This window comes from Melanerpes formicivorus, unplaced genomic scaffold (genome assembly GCF_026170545.1).
Source record: "Melanerpes formicivorus ecotype bairdi unplaced genomic scaffold, bMelFor1.0.p_v2 SCAF_45, whole genome shotgun sequence".
Lineage (NCBI taxonomy): Eukaryota > Metazoa > Chordata > Aves > Piciformes > Picidae > Melanerpes > Melanerpes formicivorus.
Window position 1 is genome coordinate 3,200,377 of NW_027142397.1, and position 20,830 is coordinate 3,221,206.

General features: G+C 52.1%; 1 protein-coding gene across 1 annotated transcript in view; it reads right to left on the bottom strand.

Annotated features, from left to right (window-relative positions):
* Positions 1-20,830, bottom strand: part of CSMD2 (CUB and Sushi multiple domains 2) — a 376,465-nt gene that overhangs the window by 159,957 nt on the left and 195,678 nt on the right. The window contains exons 8-11 of the mRNA XM_068159296.1: positions 17,150-17,237; positions 14,158-14,282; positions 10,742-10,863; positions 2,704-2,807 (exon numbers count right to left, since the gene is read on the bottom strand). Of these exons, the coding sequence (XP_068015397.1) occupies positions 2,704-2,807; positions 10,742-10,863; positions 14,158-14,282; positions 17,150-17,237 (439 nt within the window). The remainder of the gene's footprint in view (positions 1-2,703; positions 2,808-10,741; positions 10,864-14,157; positions 14,283-17,149; positions 17,238-20,830) is intronic.

Sequence of the window (20,830 nt, forward strand, 5' to 3'; positions counted from 1 at the left end):
ATCGATGCTTTAGATCATGGAGAAGAGTCAGTGCAGATTCTGAGAGCATCAGGCTGTCCTGCCCAGGGAGGTGGTGGAGTCACCATCCCTGGAGGTGTTCAGGAGGGGACTGGATGTGGCACTTGAAGCCTTGGTTTAGTTGTCAGGAGGTGTTGGGTGACAGCTTGGACTTGATGATGTCTGAAGTCTTTTCAAAGCTTACTGATTCTATGACTCTTGAATCACATCCAGTGAGGGTGGGGAGGCACTGCAAGAGGTTGCTCAAGGTGGTTGTGGATGTCCCTTCCTTGGAGGTGTTGAAGGCCAGGCTGGATGAGGCTGTGAGCAACCTGGGCAGGTGGGAGGTGTCCCTGCCCATGGCAGGGAGGTTTGATGATCTTATAGCTCCTTTCCAACTCAAACCAACCTATGAATCCATAAATCTACATTACAAGCCACACCTTCGGTCCTGTGTCCAATTCTGGGCTCCTCAGTCAAAGAAGGACATTGAGACACTGGAAGGTGTCCAGAGAAGAGCAACGAGGCTGGGGAGGGGTCTGGAGCACAGCCCTGTGAGGAGAGGCTGAGGGAGCTGGGGTTGCTTAGCCTGGAGAAGAGGAGGCTCAGGGGAGGCCTTCTTGCTCTCCACAACTACCTGAAGGGAGGTTGTAGCCAGGTGGGGGTTGGTCTCTTCTCCCAGGCACCCAGCACCAGAAGAAGAGGACACAGTGTCAAGCTGTGCCAGGGGAAGTTTAGGCTGGAGGTGAGGAGAAAGTTCTTCCCAGAGAGAGTAATTGGCTGTGGGGATGTGCTGCCCAGGGAGGTGGTGGAGTCCCCATCCCTGGAGGTGTTCAAGAGGGGCTTGGATGTGGCCCTTGGAGCCATGGTTTAGTTGTCAAGAGGTGTTAGGGATTAGGCAACAGGTTGGGCTTGATGATCTCTGAGGTCTTTCCCAACCTGGTTGATTCTATGATTACAAGTGGAGCACTTCAGTGCTCTTCACACCTCTTTCAGGTTTGGTTAGATTGAAACTTACCCTTCCAAAGTCCAATAAATAAATACATAAGACTCTCTCCCTGTTCAGGTCAGTGGAAAGCTCTCCTGGGCTGGCAGAAGATCCCAGGTGGAAGAGAGGGCTCAGGTATTCCAGGCTTGCCTTAGCAAGGTCTCGAGTGGCTAGTGCAGCCAGTGCAGGGTGAGAAAACCTGGACTGATTAACATCAAACCTAGGGAAACCTCCATGGCCTTAGGGCAAAGACAAAGAAACCAAACCAACAAACCCCCAAAGAGGAAAATAAAGGATGGGATGAGAGCTGGTTCCAGTGAGTCACTGCAGGCTGCTCCCCGGGCAGCCCTTGGCACATTCAGCTGTGAAATGTTCGGTGGCACTTCAGTTACAAACCCTGCTCCCACACTCAGCCTTTTACCTTTCCCCACCCTGCAGCTTGGAGTTCCTGACCTAAGAGCCACCAAGTGGTCAGGTTCTGGAGAGTGATGCAGGGGGAAATGAACCTGGGGGGAAGGGAGACTTGGGAAAGGAGAAGGTTGAGAGCAGTGACAGTGGAGTGGGAGACTGAGTCATGGCAGGGGGAATAAAAATACAGGTGAAGAGGAGGAATTAAAAGCCACAACATCAAACCCTCTCTACCAGTTGGAAAGAGGACAGCAGCTTTGCCAGAGCAGCTCCTGCAGAGTTGTTTGCTCTTACACATTTTTGCTTAGAGAGGGAAGGGAGTCTTGCAAGTTAAGATGAAAGCTGGATCGTGGTGGCCCTGCTTCCAACCCCCCACCCCCAAAATAGCTTCAGGTCTTCCTTCCCAGTAACATCCTGGCTGTGGTTGGTAGGTCAGAGAGGTTCTCCTGCCCCTCTACTCTGCCCTGGTGAGGCCACCCTCATAATTCAAACTGGAAACCACAACCCCCAACCTCAACCCCCCCAAATTCCCTTAAAGAAACAGACTGAGATGGGAGACACTGAGCCAGGAAGGCCTGCAAGGACCACCTACAACTTCTCCTGTGCTGAAAAAACTTCATAATTCAAACTGGAGAACACAACTCCCAACCTCAACCCCCCCAGATTCCCTTAAAAATGGGAGACACTGAGCCAGGAAGGTCTGCAAGGACTATCTACAACTTTTCCTGTAGTGAATAAAACCTCCACAGAACATCCTAGCTCCAAACTGAAGGCTACAAATGGAGGGGGACCAATTCTCAGCCTTGAAGCATATGTCACCCTTTACACATCCCTTCACACATCCCTTTACACATCCCTTCACATCCTGGATGTCAGATGCTCAGGAGGCCACTCCAGCATTATGGATTTGCAGCCGCTCTGCACTGCCCAAGGGCAGCACAGGAGAGAGAGGTCCAAACCCTTCTCAGCTTCTGCCAGATTTGTATTTATTCCTCTATCCAAACTTCAACCCTGTTCACTTCCTGGACAGCCTCAGCCTCTCTCTAAGGGGCTCCAACAAAGGGCAGCTGGAGAAAAGCAAAGCAAAGAGGGAAGAACCTTTCTGAACCCTGCGAGAAGGTGAGGAGGGAAGAACACACCGAGAACACTCAGCTCCACCAAGTCAATGTCAAACAGCAGGCTGGGATGGGGTGGGGGGCTGTCAGAGCGGGGATCATGGGGGCTTCTTCATCCCAACACATCAGCTCCAGCTCATCAGGCAAACCTCAGGCTGTGGGTGTCTCCCCAGGGCCAAAGGAGAGGCTACTTACACGTAGAGCACAGTTTTCTGGTCTCCGACTTGTCCTCCATCCCCCACTGTCAGGGTGTCATATCCTCTCTCTAGTTCAAATTCTTCAAAGGTGAGTTTGATAACCTGGCAAAGATGCAGCATGTTAATATGAATCAACTGCCAGTGCAGCAGCCAGCAGAGGCCTTGCCTTGGTTATTTATCTGCTTGCCTATCGAGGAGCAATTTAGGAGAGCACTGGTATCTCCAGGACATCTCCAAGGGTGACTGTCCTCGCTTGTTACAGCTCTGCAGCCACTTCTCTGCAGACAGATTGAGCTCTTCCTGAAATTCCCTCTGCTTCCCCTATTGATTGCCTGGATGATTTTTATGGATGAGGATCTGTGTGTTGGGATCTCAGCCTGCTTTGGGGCTTGGTTGTTTTCTTTTTCCATCAGGCACCAGTTCCCAATTTCTTTCATACACCTGAGGGGATGGTGATGGAGTTGAATGTGGACACAGCCAGCACCTTTGGCACATGTGGAACAAAAGGAGAGGAATCTGCCTTTTGCTCTGTCTTGTTGACTCTGGGCAGTGTTGTTGACACTGGAGCAGGTTGCCCAGGGAGGAGGTGGAAGCCTCATCCCTGGAGGTGTTTGCAGCCAGGCTGGATGTGGCTGTGAGCAACCTGCTGTGGTGTGAGGTGTCCCTGCCCATGGCAGGGGGGTTGGAACTGGCTGAGCCTTGAGGTCCCTTCCAACCCTAACAATTCTATGCTTCTATGACTCTGTGTTGTGGAAGGTGTCCCCCCAGTGCCAGAGGTTTGGAGGTCAATGATCTTCAAGGTTCCTTCCAACCCAACCTATTCTATGAATCTGTGTTCAAGGTTCCCCTGGTTTTGGAAGCTTCTGCCAGACCAAGAGAGGTTTTGTGTGAATTACCACTGGGGTAGCTCAGGGAAACTGCCTCAAGCTGTCTACAAACACATTTACCACCACATCTGTCCACAGCTGTCGGATTCCTGCTCCAGCAAACCTTCCACCCCCTCTTGATTAGGGTACCACTGGATTCATGCAGCCTTTACATATCATTCAGGAGCAGAAGTCCCAGGAAGAGGAGAGGCTCCCACACTCTTGGCTGCTCTTGAATCATAGCAGAGTTTTGCTTGGGAAAGAGCTCTAAGATCATTGAGTCCAACCATCAGCATCACTTCCTCTCAGAGAACTGAAAACTACAAAGTGACTTAGGGATCAAAGGTCTTGGACAGGGCCAACATATAGCAAAGGCTGAGAGCTTGACTGGCAGCAGTGCTTTGCATCCATGAAGAAGAAATCAAGAGCAGCTTTGTTTCTTAGAGCTTTTTATCTGCCTGGATCATAGAATCATAGAACAGTTTGGCTTGGAAGGGACCTCCAAAGGTCACCAAGTCCAACTCCCCTGCAGTCAAGCAGGGACATCCTCAACTAGATCAGGTTGCTCAGAGCTCTGTCAAGCCTCACCTTGAATATCTCCAGGGATGGGACCTCAACCACCTCCCTGGGCAACCTGCTCCAGTGTTCCACCACCCTCATGGCAAAGGGATCCAGGGATGCACACAAACACTTGGATGCATCCAGCCCTTTGCTCATGTGCCTGTAGACAGATTCCAGCAGCTCCAGTGACCAGTTGTAGTTTCACACTTCCATTGGCTCTTTCACACAACACAGAAGGCACCAAATGCATTTCACAAGAAGGACCTAGGTGTGTGCCAAGGACCACAGGCAGGTGATGCCACCCTACACCTCCTGACCTGGGGCAAAGCAGCAAGGCACAGGAACACTACACCCTTTGCCTTGTTCTTGCCTTCTCTAAAGGCAGCACCTCCTGCCAAGCCTGCAGCATGAGTGCAGTCACAGTCAGGGAATTACTTGGGCTGGAAAAGACCTTTAAGGCCAAGTCCAGCCATTTATCTATCAAGGCTACTGCTAAACCTTGGCCCTCAGCACCACAGCTCTGTGCCTTTTAAACACCTCTGGGGATGGGGATTCAACCATCCTCCAATCACTGGGGGATAAAAGGCCCAGAGTTAAATCCTGAGCTGTGTTGTGCTCAAGGTGAGCAAGCCTCTTTAAGACTCTTCAAGGCTCCTATGGAGTATCCATGAAGCTGACAACATTTCCCTGTCAAAACCACTCAGCTTCAATCCCCTCAGCAAAGAGTGGCCAGGGAGTGGCTTGAGTGTTCCCCCAGAGGTGATGGAAGTTCTGGGGTCCCCAGTATAAGGACACAGAGCTGTTGGAGTGAGGCCAGAGGAGGCCACAAAGATGAAGCAAGGGCTGGAGCCCCCCTGCTATGAGGACAGGCTGAGGGAGCTGGGGCTGTGCAGCCTGGAAAACAGAATACTCCAGAGGGACCTCAGGGCTGCCTGCCAGGACCTGAAGGGATCCTCCAGGAAGGCTGCAGAGAGACTTCCTGAGGGTGTCTGGAGACAGGACAAGGAGGAATGGTTTGAAGCTGAGGCAGAGCAGGGTCAGACTGGAGCTGAGGAAGAAGTTCTTCAGCATGAGGGTGGTGAGACTGGGGAGCAGGCTGTCCAGGGAGGTTGTGGCTGTTAAAAGCCAGGTTGGATGAGGCTTTGAGCAGCTGAGTCTAGCTGAGAGGTGTCCCTGCCCATGGCAGGGGGGTCGGAGTGGATGATCTCAGAGGTCCCTTCCAACCTGAGCCATTCCATGCTTCCACAGCCAGCTCAGACTGCACTTTCCCCTGCTCTCACCTTCTACACATCAATGGCATTAAGACTTGTCAAAGGGACAGGCAACCAAACTCCCTGTCTGCCCCTGAGAGCATGGTGTGACCCAACCCCCCCTGCCAGGGCCGTGGAGCAGGAGCCTGGGTGGTGACTCCCCAGAAGGTTGGAACCATTCAACCTGAGGAGGAGCAGCAGCCCAGGAACCTGTGCAGGTTCTTCTCAAGGCATGGAATAATGGAATCCTGTAATTAATACAGGGCACACAGCCCTGTGGAGCAGCACACATCACTAGCTCAATCAGTCAGTCAAGTAAACTGCCTTCCAAGGAGGCTGGCCCTCATTAAAGAACTAATTATGCTGCAGTATACTGAGGACTAACCTCCTGGCACAGGAACAGGATGCTGGATAGAATATTTCTTTATCTACTTGCCTATTTTCTTTCCTTTCTTCTTTTTTTCCCTCTCTCCCCCCCCCCCCCTTTTTTTTTTTCCTGTTGCTCTGAAAGCTGAAAGTTATTTAATGATTCATTAAACACCAAGAGACCTCCCAGCACACACAGAGCCAGGCAGGACAGCAAGCCTCCACTTGTAGGCTGCTGAAGGGACAGGAAGCAATTAGCAAAGCCAAGAAAATAGATTGGAGTGTGACAACTGCTCCTGAAGCGAAGGGGGCTGGAAGTGCAGAAGTGCAGACACATCCACAGGGTGAAAACCCAACCCCTCCACACCCCCCCCGTGCACAGCAGCCCCTCCTGCACCCACAGCCAAGTGCTCTGCCTGCTCAGATTGCTCCTTCTGCCCCCTCCCCTTCTTCCCAGCCTTCATCTGGGATGACTCTCAGGATCTCAGGTAGTGATAGGACTAGGGGGAATGGAATGAAGCTGGAGGTGGGGAGATTCAGGCTGGAGGGGAGGAGGAAGTTCTTCCCCAGGAGAGTGGTGAAGCCCTGGAATGGGTTGTGCAGGGAGGTGGTTGGGGCCCTGTCCCTGGAGGTGTTTAAGGCCTGGCTGGATGAGGCTCTGGCCAGGCTGATCTAGTGTGGGGTGTCCCTGCCCATGGCAGGGGGTTGGGACTGGCTGATCCTTGTGGTCCCTTCCAACCCTGAATGATACTATGATACTATGATACTATGACTCACCCCCTGGAGGGGTCCTTCCCTCTCCACCACTGCCACGAGGAGCTTGGGCAGAGCTTTACTTGGCCACCTAGACTCCAGCTGAGAATAAGCCCAGGAGAAATCACATCCATTGTGACAAGGAGGAGCAGAAATAGCTTCCATGCAAATTCACCAATTACCCTCTGCAGCTCTCAGCTCCCAAGGGATTTCTCTTTCCCCACTGTGGCTGACATTAATGCCTATGGCATTGGAGGGGAGGGAAGAAAACCACCAACACACCCCAACCCTGCATGCCCTGAGCAACCTCCAGCTATGGTTGGATGTCATCCTCCATCTAGGTAATAATTGCAGGTTGTCACCTGAGGAGCACTACTTGGAGGGGGATTCTGAAGCTCAGAGGAGCTGGCTCCCAGCTCTGCTCCAAATATAGAACAGATGACTTGCAAATGAGTTCTAAATTCAGCTCAGTGGTTTCCCCATCACTCACATTGAAAGCTCCACAGGACAGGACCTGATCCAAAGACCACTCAAGCCAATGAAAAGGTTACCACTGACTTCAGCAAACTTCAGCTCAGGCCCAGAATGCTTTCCTCCCCCTCTTTCAAGTATTTTCTCTGCATTTTAGTTGATTCACCCTCAGCCCTGCCCTCTCCCATGGTGAGATCAGCCCCTTGCACACCAAGGCAGTGCCAGGCAGGGAGGTGAACTGTCCTCTTTGGCATAGAATCACAGAATCATAGAAGCACAGAAGCATAGAATCATAGAATAATAGAATCATAGAATCAACCAGGTTGGAAAAGACCTCAGAGCTCATCAAGCCCAACCTAACACCTAACACCCAACACCTCCTGACAACTAAACCCTGGCTCCAAGTGCCACATCCAAGCCTTTTTTTGAACACCCCCAGGGACTCTAACATGAGCTGTGCTGGAAGCAGGGAAGATCTGTAGGTGTGCTTCTCAGAGGCAGTGCTGGAGGACCTGTTAGGTAGGAAAAGCAGTGCCTGTGCCTGTTAAGACACACACCAGCAGCTCCCAGTGCTCTACTGGGTTAGTTGCACAGCCTGAGCAGCCTAGGCAGCCAGCCCCAGGAAGGGTTTGCTGGACAAAAGCAACCTTCTGTCCCAGGGAAGCTCCTTGGAGGTTCCCCCTTTGCACAACTCTGGCTCCTGGAGCTTTGCTGACCTGCTGAAGCAGCAGAGGGCAAGAAGGGTGATTGATTGCTTCCCCTGTGTCCTGTTTTCCCGAGGAGCACCAGGAGGAGGCCAAGGTCTCTTCTAGCTCCAGGATCTCTGCCATTGGCACCAGACTGGAGCTCTGTCCAGCAGCTCCCCCCAGCACCGTGTGAGGAGCAGGCAGGCACAGCAGGAGAACAGTCAGTGCACTTCCCCCAAGCCTCCCTGCTCCAAAGAGCTGGAGAGTTTTGCCTAACCTATAAATTACGCTGCCAGGAGGAGATATCCCCCCCCAGAAACCCTTTCCAAACTGGTATTGCTAATTAACTATTTATCACTTCAAAGAGAAGGGAGAAGGCAACCTCTACACAGTTCACACAAGCTGTTGATGTGACCAATTAATCCTCATTTCAGTGGGGCTCCATCTCTTTACAACACACAGAGCTGCAGCCCATGGAGCACAGACCACAGCTCCTGGAGCTATTGAATCTCTGCCCCAGGTTGGGAAGTACTGAAGTGAGTGGCTTTGACCAGCTCCAGGCCTCTCCTCATGTGTTATAAAAGCTGAGGCTCAGGCCTTGCAGAGTTCTGTTTCCTAATCAACCAATTATTATCAATCAGGTTTGAAAGTTGGAGGCAGAAACTCAGCAAAGGGAGAGAAGAAACTTTCCCTGAGCAGAAATTCACAGGGAAAATGTTGAGAATGAGACAGGCTGCCCAGGAAGCCCCCAGGAGGAGAGGCTTGTCCTGTCCCCCTGCTGAAGGAGAAGCTGGCAGAGGAGAAGATGAAGCAAGCTGAAGGTTAGACTCCATAGAACCATGCAGCTGTTGAGGCTGGAAGAGACTCTTTATAGAGTCCTAGAATGGCTTAGGCTGGAAGGGACCTTAGAGGTAATCTACTCCAACCTCCCTACCATGGACAGGGACACCTCTCAGCCAGGAGGAAGCTCTTGCCCAGGGAGGTGCTGGAGTCCCCATCCCTGGAGGTGTTCAAAAAAGGCTTGGATGTGGCCCTTGGAGCCAGGGTTTAGTTAGTCAGGAGGTGTTGGGTGATAGGTTGGACTTGATGACCTCTGAGGTCTTTTCCAACCTGCTTGATTCTATGATTCTTCAGCGGGAGGGCGGTGAGACTCTGGCACAGGCTGCCCAGGGAGGCTGTGGCTGCCTCATCCTTGGGGGTGTTCAAGGCCAGGCTGGATGAGCAGCTGAGCCTAGCTGAGAGGTGTCCCTGCCCATGGTGGGGAGGTTGGAGTGGATGATGTCTGAGGTCCCTTCCAAGCTGAACCACTCTGTGATTCTGTGACAGAGGACAATTTGTACACACACAGCAAGTGGGGGGTGATGACCTCTGAAAGTCAAGGATGGACACACCTAAAGCTGCAAGCCCCAGAGCACAGCCCAAGATGCTGCTGGATCCCTCAAGCTGTCCATGCAGCAGCAGTGTACACCCAAGGGTCTGCAGGCTGGAGAGCACAGCTGACACTCAAGCAGTAATAGCTGCTGTTCCATGTGGTCTCTTCTCCACTTGCACATTACCCTGATGAAGGAGAACCTCCTGGGCCTGATTATCCAGTAAATTACTCCTAATAAATCAGCACTGACCAAACATCCTGATGCCACCCTGCAGCTTCCCAGAATCTGGGTCCTTACTGGAGTCCTACACAGCCAAATCAAGACACCCAGAGGAGGAAATGGCCAGCTGATGACAGCTCTTGGAACACAAACTCATTCTGCCATTGGAATACTCCTCGTTAAAGACCATAACCCACCAGCCATCTGCACTTCTTAAAGGCTTGAACTGAGGGCAATGAGGAGAGAGAAGCACAACTCAAGGGGCTCTCCAGCCAGCCCCTGCTCTGGCTGCCCTGCCATGGTGAGGGCTGCAGAGGGGTGCAATGAGCTGGAGGTGGTATCACGAGATGCCATCCCAGCAGCGGAAGCAAGCAGGCTGCAACTGCAGATCCTTGCTGACATTTCTACAACCCATAATGATTCCTACCAAAAGGTGAGATCCTGGGATGCTGACAGCTATGAAATGCCTTCCTTGGACCAGCAGCAGAAGGCAGAGTGCCAAAGAACAGGACTGGCCAGAGGCAAGGGCCAAGGCATGACCGACACAGGGGGTTGGTGCCTTTGGTGTGCAAGATTGGCTCAGGGGCTGATGGAGATGGTGTCAGCAGGAGCCCAGATACTAAAAAGAAAGGAAGCTGTCTTCTGAGAGCAGGAGGTGAGCAACACCTCAGGAAGTGTGTTTTGAGCTACCCAGCAAAGTAACTTCTGCCCTTGTGTCCTCACGCAGGGCTGGAGGAGAGGAGCAGGCTGAGCTTGCAGGGCTGGAGAAAGCTGGGAGGTGCTGAGTGCTGCTGGTGGGAAATGGAAAGGCCTTGCTCTAACAAGGGCAGGGCAGGCAAGCCTGGTTCCCTGCATGACCAGTGACAACAGGCTTGAAAGGCACATGCAGACCAGTGGGGACAGAGAAAATCCCCTGCAACCTCCCCTCTTCAAAGCTCAGTGAGCACAGACAGGGCTCGGTCAGGAGCGCACAGCACTGCACGAGCAGCAGGAGCTGGAACCGTGGCTCCCTCCTCAGCTGCCCTCAGCCCTTTGGGGGCTGAACCCCTCACTGGTCAGGGGCCAGCTACTGACTAAAAAGGAGTGAAAAATCAGAGCATTCCTGGCACACTGCTCCTGCCCCAGCCCCCAGCTGCTTTCATGAGATGCTCTCCAAAGCCCTCTGGCACCTCACTGCCAGTTGCACCAAGATGTCAAAGAGGCTGTGGTTAAAAATCCTTAAATTCACTTTTAATGACATCCCAGGACAAACTGAATGCTCAGCAGAGAGGGAACCTGATGCCTTGTGAGCTTTGAAGGCCAGCTGGGAAACACGTTGGAGGAGTCTGTGGGGAGGAGGGGCAGGGGGAGGGTGGTGGTGTGGATAAAGCATCAGACACCAAAGCCTGAATGGGCTAAACACCAGACTGGTCCTCTCTGAAGAGCACAGCTCCCCAGCACTGCAAGCAGAGCACTGAAGGGATGGGATGGAGATGTGTCTCTGGGACCTACCTTGGCTGGGTTGAGGGCAGTGATGACCCACACACAGTAGGCGTTGTTGTCGTACTGCACTGGGTAGTTGGGAGAGGTTATCACCCCACTGGGACCACGCAGGTACATGTCACACATCCTAGCTGTGAAGAGCAAAAGAAGACAGATGTGGGAGTGAGGTTTCAGCCTGGGGATGGCCACTGTGCTCTTTGCTGAAGGAGAGATGCAGACAGACCTGAGGGAAGTGGGGGGAGAATGTGAGGTTGGTGCTGTGCTGCTTTCATCAGCCAAAAGATTCCTTTGTCAGCCATGTAAGGGAGGTGAAGGGTTTGGACAAGGGCTTGTAGTGATGGGATGAGAGGGAATGGATTGGAGCTGGAAGAGGAGAGATTTAGACTGGAGATTAGGAAGAAATTCTTCCCAGTGAGGGTGGGGAGACCCTGGAGCAGGTTGCCCAGGGAGGTTGTGGATGCTCCCTCCCTGGAGAACCTGGTTGGACTAAAGGGATTGAAGCTTGAGGAGGAGAGATTTAAACTGGAGATTAGGAAGAAATTCTTTGCTTTGAGGGTGGGGAGACCCTGGAGCAGGTTGCCCAGGGAGGTTGTGGCTGCCTGTGGTGGTTTTAGGCTATGCCTTTAAAATTTAGTTACAGGTTCAAAGCATCAAGGTAGCAAAATCCAAACAAATCACTGCTGGGTGTAAAATGGAAACCAAAAGATTATTCTAAACACCTCCCTGGAGGTGTTCAAAGCCTTGAGCAACCTGGGCTGGTGGGAGGTGTCCCTGCCCATGGCAGGGGGTTGGAACTGGGTGGCCTTCAAGGTCCCTTCCAAACCACTCTGTGACCCTGTGGTGTAATCTGTGCTGAAGAGATGAGCAAGGTGTTTCCAGGGGCTATCAAACTGCTGCCCCACCAGACCAACCAACAGCAGCCCCTTCTCTGGTGCTCAGACTGATCTCATTTTCTTTTTGACTGCATTAAAAGCCTCACAGAAGCACTTTCCTGGCCAGGACAATGAAATCAGCTGCAAGGAAGATAACAGGTAAGAGGCAGCTCCCCAGCAAGCCTCATTCCCTTTATCATTGCAGGTCAAAAACTCACTTGCACAGCGAGCATTTATCAGGGAAGCGCTGCCTTCACTCTGAGGGGGCCGTGGGCTCAGGACCACGATGGCAGCTCAGCTCCCTATCTTAACAACATCTCAGGTAAAGCAGAAGCTGCAAAGTGCTTAAGCAGGGCAATTCCTGCCTGTGGTATCCCTTTGATGAAATATTCAGCCAGAAACATGCGAGGAGCTGCGTCCTGCTTTTGTAACTGCTGCTGCTGTTGGGATGGAGCCTTCGAATTTCATTTCCCTCAAACCTCAGAGGAGTCAGCTTTGCACATCTGCCACCTGCAAGGCTTTCTTTTCCTCCTCTCCCCCCCTCACCCCCCACATCCATTCCAAACAGCACTAAAGCAGCAAAAATAATCTCCAGGCTAAACTGGGTGACTGCACAAGAACAAGAGGAGCTGTGAAGAGGTGCAGGGAGGGATTGAAGGCATCTGTCCATGATGCTTAAACCTCATTCCCCTTGCCCTCTCCAATGTCACCACCTCCTGCAGTCTGTCACTTGTGGCCCATCCTAAATTATGGTTAAGAAAAAAAACCCACCCAAAAGAGAGTTAAATCTCATTATTCCTGTTTTCAAAGTGGGCAGCAGGAGGATGGAAGGATTAATTGTGTCTCCTCAGGACCCAGAGGGAACCTGGCCTGGAGATGGGGAAGCTGCAAAACAGCCTCCCAGCAGTGGCAAGAGGTTCAGGCAGTGGATATTAGAATGTGTAGCTGTCCAGGGGAGGTTAAAAGCTGCCTCAGCAGGCACCCCCATTTCTGCAGCTGGAGATAAGCTCCATAGCCAAGGACAAAAATGGAACAGGCTGACTGAAAAGTGGGATAAAGCTGGGGGGGGGGAAAGAAAAACAGAAAGAAAAAGAAAGAAAGGGGGGAAAAAAATGAAAGGAAAGGGAAAACTTTTTAAAGAGAAGATGGGGGAGGGAAAAGAAAACTCCCAAAAGTTAGTGGGGGGGAGAAAAAAAAGGAACTGAGTTGAATCATAGTCAGAGTAATGCTGGCAAATCCTCTCTTATCTCTTGCAAGAGGACACCATAAATTCCCTTTATAGTGTCACATATTTATGCCAAATATCCTCTTACACTGATTCAATTTATTCCAGGCTTGTTTCAAGAATTAGATGGGGAGGGGAGGGGGGGAGGGAAAATAACCAACAGAAAAAAACAAAACAGCTGCCCATGAAATTAAAGGCACACAAAAAAAAAAGAGAGAGAGAGAAAGAAGTGGAAAAAGAAAGCAGAAAGAGCAATTGATGACTTTAAGAGCTTTAGAGGGGATTGAATTAAAAATATTACAAGTTGTTCATTATTAGCATTACAAATATCACAATTAGAGATGAGGCTTTGGAGAGAGAGAGAGAGAGAGGGAGACAGAGAGGGAATGAAATCAAAATGGCCAAGGGCAAAATGAGCATTTGTGGGGCTTCTGCTGGAGGAAATCTCCATTCAGTGGTGGCTGAAGGCTGAGCCAGGGGAGAGGATTGGGATGAGGAATTCTGGCCTGCATTAGGAACAGTGTGGCCAGCAGGAGCAGGGAAGTCACAGTATCACAGTACCACAGTACCACAGTACAGCCAAAGTTGGGAGAGACCTCGAGGATCATCGAGTCCAACCTATCAACACAGACCCTATGACTAGACCATGGCACCAAGGGCCACATCCAATCCCCTCTTGAAGTCATTGTGCCACTGTACTCTGCATTGGTTAGGTCACACCTTGAGTCCTGTGTCCAGTTCTGGGCTCCTCAGTTTAGGAAGGACATCGAGACACTTGAAGGTGTCCAGAGAAGGGCAACGAGGCTGGGGAGAGGCCTTGAGCACAGCCCTGCGAGGAGAGGCTGAGGGAGCTGGGGTTGCTTAGCCTGGAGAAGAGGAGGCTCAGGGGAGACCTCATTGCCTTCTACAGCTACCTGAAAGGTGGTTGTAGCCAGGAGGGGGTTGGTCTCTTCTCCCAGGCAAGCATCACCAGAACAAGAGGACACAGTCTCAAGCTGTGCCAGGGGAAGTTTAGGCTGGAGGTGAGGAGAAAGTTCTTCCCAGAAAGAGTAATTTGCCACTGGAATGTGCTGCCCAGGGAGGTGGTGGAGTCCCCATCCCTGGAGGTGTTCAAAAAAGGCTTGGATGTGGCACTTGGAGCCATGGTTTAGGAGGTGTTGGGTGAGAGGTTGGACTCAGTGATCTCTGAGGTCTTTTCCAACCTGGTTGATTCTATGGCTCAATGGTGAGAAAGCTGAGGGCAGGATGGGTGATGCAGGAAGGGGACATCAAGGAGATGGGTTCTGAGAGCAGCCTGCATGAGTCAGGAGGTTGGATGTGTCTCTCACCTCTGCACACTGGCCTGTGGTCACTCCAGGCAACAATGATGTCGCTCACTCTCTTACAGGTGATGCTTTTGGACCCTTGTAAGTCATAGCCCTCGTTGCAGGTGAACTGGATGCTGGAGCCTAACCTAGCAGACAGAACAAAGGGGGAACATTAGCAGCTGAGACACTTCTGCAGCCACAGCCTTGTCACTTTTTACCACCCCAGTGACCTTCCCAGGTGGGAGCAGGGAGAGCTGCCTGGCCCTGCAGGTAACAGCAGAGATGAATGAGGGGCAGTGTTCTGCTTGGGCTGTTTGCTGGTGCTGGGCACCATTTGCCTGAGGTGGTGACAAGTCCAGGAGCAGATTTAAGTCTTTCAATGCAGCTTGAGTGGTCAGTGTGGGAGCCTCAGCCCCAAGGGAGGACACCTTCAGCATTCTGATAAAGAAAACACAAATTCTTTATCTGCTGCTGAACTACTGCAAGATTTCCTCTTTCTTCTATCACTTGGCCTGGAGAAGAAGAAGCTCTGGGGAGACCTTCTCGTGGCCTTTCAATGCTTAAAGGGGACAATAAGGAAGGTGGAGAGAGGCTTTCTAGCAGGGCCTGTGGTGACAGGACAAGGGGTGATGGGTTCAAACTGGCAGCAGGTAGCTATTGAGTGGACACAAAGTGGGCAGACACTGGCACAGGCTGCCCAGGGAAGCTTCCTACCACTGGAAGTGTTCAAGGCCAGGCTGGTCAATGCTTTGAGCAATGTGATTGAGTTGAAGACATCTCTGCTCATGGCAGGGGGCTGAGGGGTTGGACCAGATGACATTTAAGGTCCCTTCCAACCCAGACCAGGCTGTGGTTCTGTGTGGACTCAGATGCTTTGCTGGTTTAAGTCAGTGTTGCCTGGTTCATTGCCCTCTCCCTGGAGGTGTTCAAGGCCAGCTTGGATGGGACCTTAAGGCCAGCTTGGATGGGACCTGGAAGCCAGTTTGGATGGGACCTTGAAGCCAGCTTGGATGGGACCTTAAGGCCAGCTTGGATGGGATCTTAAGGCCAAGTTGGATGGGACCTTGAAGCCAGCTTGGATGGGACCTTAAGGCCAAGTTGGATGGGACCTTAAGGCCAGCTTGGATGGGACCTTGAAGCCAGCTTGGATGGGACCTTAAGGCCAGCTTGGATGGGACCTTGAAGCCAGCTTGGATGGGGCCTCAAGAAACCTGGTCTAGTGGGAGATCCCATGGCAGGGTTTGGAACTAGATGACCTTTAAGTTCCCTTCCAACCCAACCCATTCCGTGCTGATTCTCTGGATCAGCACAAGGCTGGCTTACAGCAGCTGAGGATTTATCCTATGGCTTTTAGGGGCTTGGGCATTCCCTCTCCTCCCTCCTCACCCTTGCCCCCCATTCTCTGGATTTCAGGAAAGCTTGATGGACTGAGGTTAAATTGAAAGAGACTTGTAGGGAGCAGAGCAGCCATGGCCAGCCAGGGAAGATGAGCTATCGATTACCCATGGCTAGCAGCAGGCTGCTCCATTCCTGCATGCTTTGGACGAGTGCTTCCCACTCCCAGGGAGCAGCAGCACTGTTTGGAACTCTATCAGAAAACAATTACCCAGCATCACACACACTTATTGACAAGGAGCTGTGACAGCACTTGGGGAACTCATCTCAAATTCACCAGGGGCAGGGCCATGCTGTGATTTAAGCTAATTTGAGAAGGGAGTTTTGTTTTGGTGGGGTTTTTTGGGGTGTATTTTTTGCTGTTTAAGGCAAAAGTTGCTGCACTTAACTGAAGGAATGCCAGCAAACATTGATTAACAGAACTGGCTGAATGGTGGGGAAAGAGAAATACTCTGGGAGACAGAGCATGGGAGATCCTCATCCTGGGCTGCAGTGTGATCAGCAGGATGAGGAAGGTGATTCTCCATCTCTAGTTGGCTCCTGACAGACCTCATCTGCAGCACTGTGGCCAGTTCTGACAACCCCAGCACAAGAAGGAAATGCTGGAGAGGGTCCAGAGGAGGCCATGAAGATGATCAGGGAGCTGGAGAACCTTCTCTATGGGGACAGGCTGAGGGAGTTGGGGTTGTTCAGCCTGAGGAGGAGAAGGCTCCAGGGAGACATTAGAGCAGCCTTCCGGTTCCTGAAGGGGCTCCAGAAGAGCTGGGGAGGGACTTGTGACAAGGGCTGGGAGTGACAGGAGGAGGGGGAATGGATTGAAGCTGGAAGAGAGGAGATTTACCCTGGAGATTAGAAAGAAACTCTTTCCAGTGAGGGTGGGGAGACACTGGCACAGGTTGCCCAGGGAGGCTGTGGATGCTCCCTCCCTGGATATGCTCAAGGCCAGGCTGGATGAGGCCTTGAGCAACCTGGGCTGGTGGGAGGTGTCCCTGCCCATGGCAGGAGGTTGCAACTAGGTGATCTTAAAGATCCTTTCCAACCCAAACCATCCCATGAACTTCTGATCTGGGCCATGGGCTCAGTCACACACAGAGCAGTGCACATTTGCACACACACAGCAGTGCACATTTGCACACACACACACACACAGCAGTGCACATTTGCACACATACACACAGCAGTGCACATTTGCACACACACACAGCAGTGCACATTTGCACACACACACAGCAGTGCACATTTGCACACACACACACAGCAGTGCACATTTGCACACACACACACACACACAGCAGTGCACATTTGCACACACACACACAGCAGTGCACATTTGCACACACACACACACAGCAGTGCACATTTGCACACACACACACAGAGCAGTGCACATTTGCACACACACACACAGCAGTGCACATTTGCACACACACAGCAGTGCACATTTGCACACATCCTCTCCTTTGTCCACCAGTGTCTCAGCAAGCTTTGGGGAGAGAGCACACTTAAAGATGTGCAGATGAGCTCTGGAACCAGAGCAGACAGGGCCAAGGAGCAGAGCCCGTGGGGGCAGGCAGGAGCTTTGCAACATGCAGAAAGGTCAGAGAGAAAAGGTTCTTACCTAAAGTCGTTGCCTATCCTTTTGCCTCTCTCTGGAATCCCAGGGTCTGGACACATATTATGTCCCTGGGACACACCAACCTGAGTTACTACAAGGCAAAAAAACAGCACATATACAGAGACAGAACAGCAAAGGCAACATTCTTTCAGCAGCTGCCTCGGTGGATGTGGAGAGAAAAAATGGCAACTGGGAGCTCAAACCCCCTGGACGTCTTCCATTTGCTTTAGAAAGGAAACCAAAACCACCACAAACACCTCCCCCACTGAAAGAAAAAGGCTTTGGAACCAAATGCAGCTGGAACCATTTCAGCTCAGTTTATCCACCCAGGAAATGTCAGCTAGGGAGGCAGTTTCCCCTCCCTTCCTCCACAGAAGTACCTCTGGAAAGTGTTGGTTTGGGTTTGGTTTATATTTCAACCCCACCACCCCACCACCACCACCTCCATTCTGCAAAACGACAGCAATTAAGCAGCCCACTTCTAAAGCCTGTGATTGAAATGGCCACCTGTGATGGCAGGAGGTGCCAACCAACCACCCTCCAGCCCCAGCCAGGTGGTACCAGGGGAAGAAAAGAGCCTGATGAAAAGGCAGGTGGATGGGACCAGCACAGGGCAAGAGGGAGAAAGGAGAGGGCAATGCAAGGCTGGGATTTTCAAAGCAAGTCATTTAGTCTGAACATGACAACGTGTCATGGAGCAACCTTTGTGGAGCTGCCAGCAAAACATGAGACCTGCGAAGTGGTGATCAGCACTGAACAAACACCCCCAGGCGCCGCTCTCTGCCTGCCCATCGCCACCCTCCCACTCCAGCCTGCTGAGTGGTGCAAACGGAGCCCTTGAGCAGCAGCCTGAGGTGGGTGTCACCGGGGGGCCCTGCCGCCAGGCTGAGAAAGTGAGGTCTGCCACTAGAGTGAGTTCAAAGGTTCAAAGCAGAGAGGCTGTGGAGTCTCCTTCTCTGGAGACTTCCCAAACCCACCTGGGCATTGCAGCCCCGGGCAGCCTGCTGCAGACAAACCTCTTTCAGCAGGGGGGTCAGACTGGGTGATCTCCAGAGGTCCCTTCCAACCCCAACCTTTCTGTGGCTGCCAGCAGCTACCAAAATGCACAGAAAGGTGGGGGGGGGGGTGGGGGGTGGGGGAATGGGGTGGCTTTGTCAGGGAGCTGCAGAAGTTTGTGACTCATTTTCTCTTGTGCCACTAAGGGAAGGCCACAAAGAAAAGAGTGATGCTGTCCTGGCAGTGATGCTGGAGCAGTGAAGCACAGAGCTGAAGCCAGAATGTTTCCATCCCACCTCTGTCTCTCACTAGATGAAAGGACCAATCTCAATTACACTTCAGGGCACACCGTGTCAGCAGGGCTGCCCAAGCCCACTGCCAGCTGGATGATGGTGTGGTGAAGTAAGCAGGCTCCCTGGCGTGGTGGAAGGTGTGGAGACGTGAGCAGGTCATGGGAGGAGAAGCACAAAGAGACTGCACAGCACAAGCACACAAAAAGGCAGGACCAGCAAATGTGGTGACTGCTCGTGGGGTAATCAGCCCCTTCATGGGCAGGCACCACAGCTGGAAGGTGGAACACAGCTTCTAGAGGGACAGAAGGATCAATCTTCTGCTCATGCTGCTCATCTGAGCATCCACACCCAACTGCTGGCCAGCTCTGTTGAAAACATTGCAGCTTCTGACCTCCTCCTTGGCTCTAGGCACTATTGTCTCATCTCACATCTCATGCCCATCAATTCTGAGAGAGCCTTAGTCTCTCCTGGCCTCACTTTCTGCCCAGCATGCTGGATCTGAGCCCCTGCAGTGCTGCCTGCAGCACCTGGAAGGCTGGGACCATCCCATCACTGGGCAGGGCTTGGTGTTTCAGCAGGAAGCTTTGGTGCTCCACAGCCTCCTCCGTGTGCTGGAGGGCACAAGAGTAATCAAGATACAGCCTTAGAGCAAAGCAGGCTCCTGGGGGACTGTTTTATTCCTTTTGCATATTCATGGCCTCACGTTAAGCTCATGGATGGAGACACCAGCAAGAGACAGAAGCATGACAGGAGCACAGGATGTCTTTTGATAGCTGCACTTTGTAGCTACAAAGCTTTGCTGCCACCCTTCACAGGTTGTGATGATGCTGGGTGTACACCAGTGCCAGGAGGATGGCAGCCCCTGCCTAGGGCAGGGATGTGACTGATGCTTCCAGCAGCAGTGCCCCAGTAACTGAAGCAGCCATGACCAAACCCTTCTCCAGGAGGGGGTATCTGCAGCAGGTCTGCCCCAAAACAACTTGGTGGTCCTTCAGGAAATCAAATCCCCAGCTTGCCAGAGGCCCTCTGTCAGTGCTTGGAATGCTGACAGTGCTGCTGAGGGATGAGAGCACAGAGGTGGCAGCACCTTCTTTAGGGTTTCTCACATCACTGCCTACCTACACCAGCGTGCTGGCTGCACATGGAGACAGCTCCAAAGCCAAACTGACATTTGGGAGAGGGTTGCATGTCACAAGTCCATGTGGAACTGGAGGGAAAGTGCTAAGATTCCTCATCCTCTGCACCTTCTCCAGAGTCAAACCACGCTGAAGGAGACAGATCTGTAATGTCCTCATGCACAAAGCCAGCTTCTACAGAGGCATCTGCACCCAAGCACTTGTGTGTGCTCTTCCTTGCAGAGCACTGCCTGCCCACACCAAGTTCTGTCTCCCGTGGTCACGGGGCTACCCAGAGAGCATCCTTTATGCCCACGTTCCTGACAGCACACCCATGCATGTTGTCCCATGCCAGCTGACAGTGACCCTTGAAGCCTCCACCTGAAAAGCTTCAGGAGGAAGCGAGGTTAGGGCTGAGCAGCAACACCCCCAAGCAGCAGAAGGCAGGGGGTCAGGTATCAATCACACTGCTGAAGGCTAAACCCACCACTTCTCTTCTTAGCTACCACTTTGTTCATACCTACACAACATGTGCAGATAAACCAGGGCACAGAGAAGATAGAAACAGAGCAAGGAGGGGGGGGGGGGGGGGGGGGAAGGGAAAGTATCTCCATACCATGAGAGCTGGGAAACCTCACTTGTAAAAGAGAGCAAAGGAAAAAAGGAGAAGATGGATTAGCTGGTCACTTAGAGGAACTTTTGTTCTATCTTCTCACACACACACAAGAACACAACTAAAGCAGAGGCTGTGAACCATATTTGTTATGCTGAGGACTTGCTGTCAGCGCTGTGTTCATCTTCCTGAGGGCTTGACTGATCTATGCCTGGGCTGCAGTGCTCCAAAATGACTTTGTCAAGGTCACTAGGAGAACAATAGGTGGTCAAAACTGTGATGAGCTGCTCCACTTCTCTAAAGGCTCAAGGAGACTCTCCCACCAAACCATGCAACTAGTTCTGCAGCCCTTTCTCCTCCTCTTGCTTCCTTCCAGCTTCCTTCCTGCAGCCCCTTACAGTCACTTGCTTGGCCACAGTAGTTTACTCTATCTCTTGGAAGAACTGGGAACCCTCTTTAGCTCTCTGCCTCTCCTCCTGCCTCTCCTCCTCTTAATAAAGGAAGTTCACTGAGAGGTTCCCCAGGGATGAGTTTTTGCATGGAATTTAGGAGTGTCAAACAGGAACTGCAAAACAAAGCAGCAGCCAGAAAGGTTTTACACAGACTCAACACTTCCCAGCCCGAGAAAGGCAGTGAGGGGTTTCTTTCCCCCCCCGGCATGGGGTGG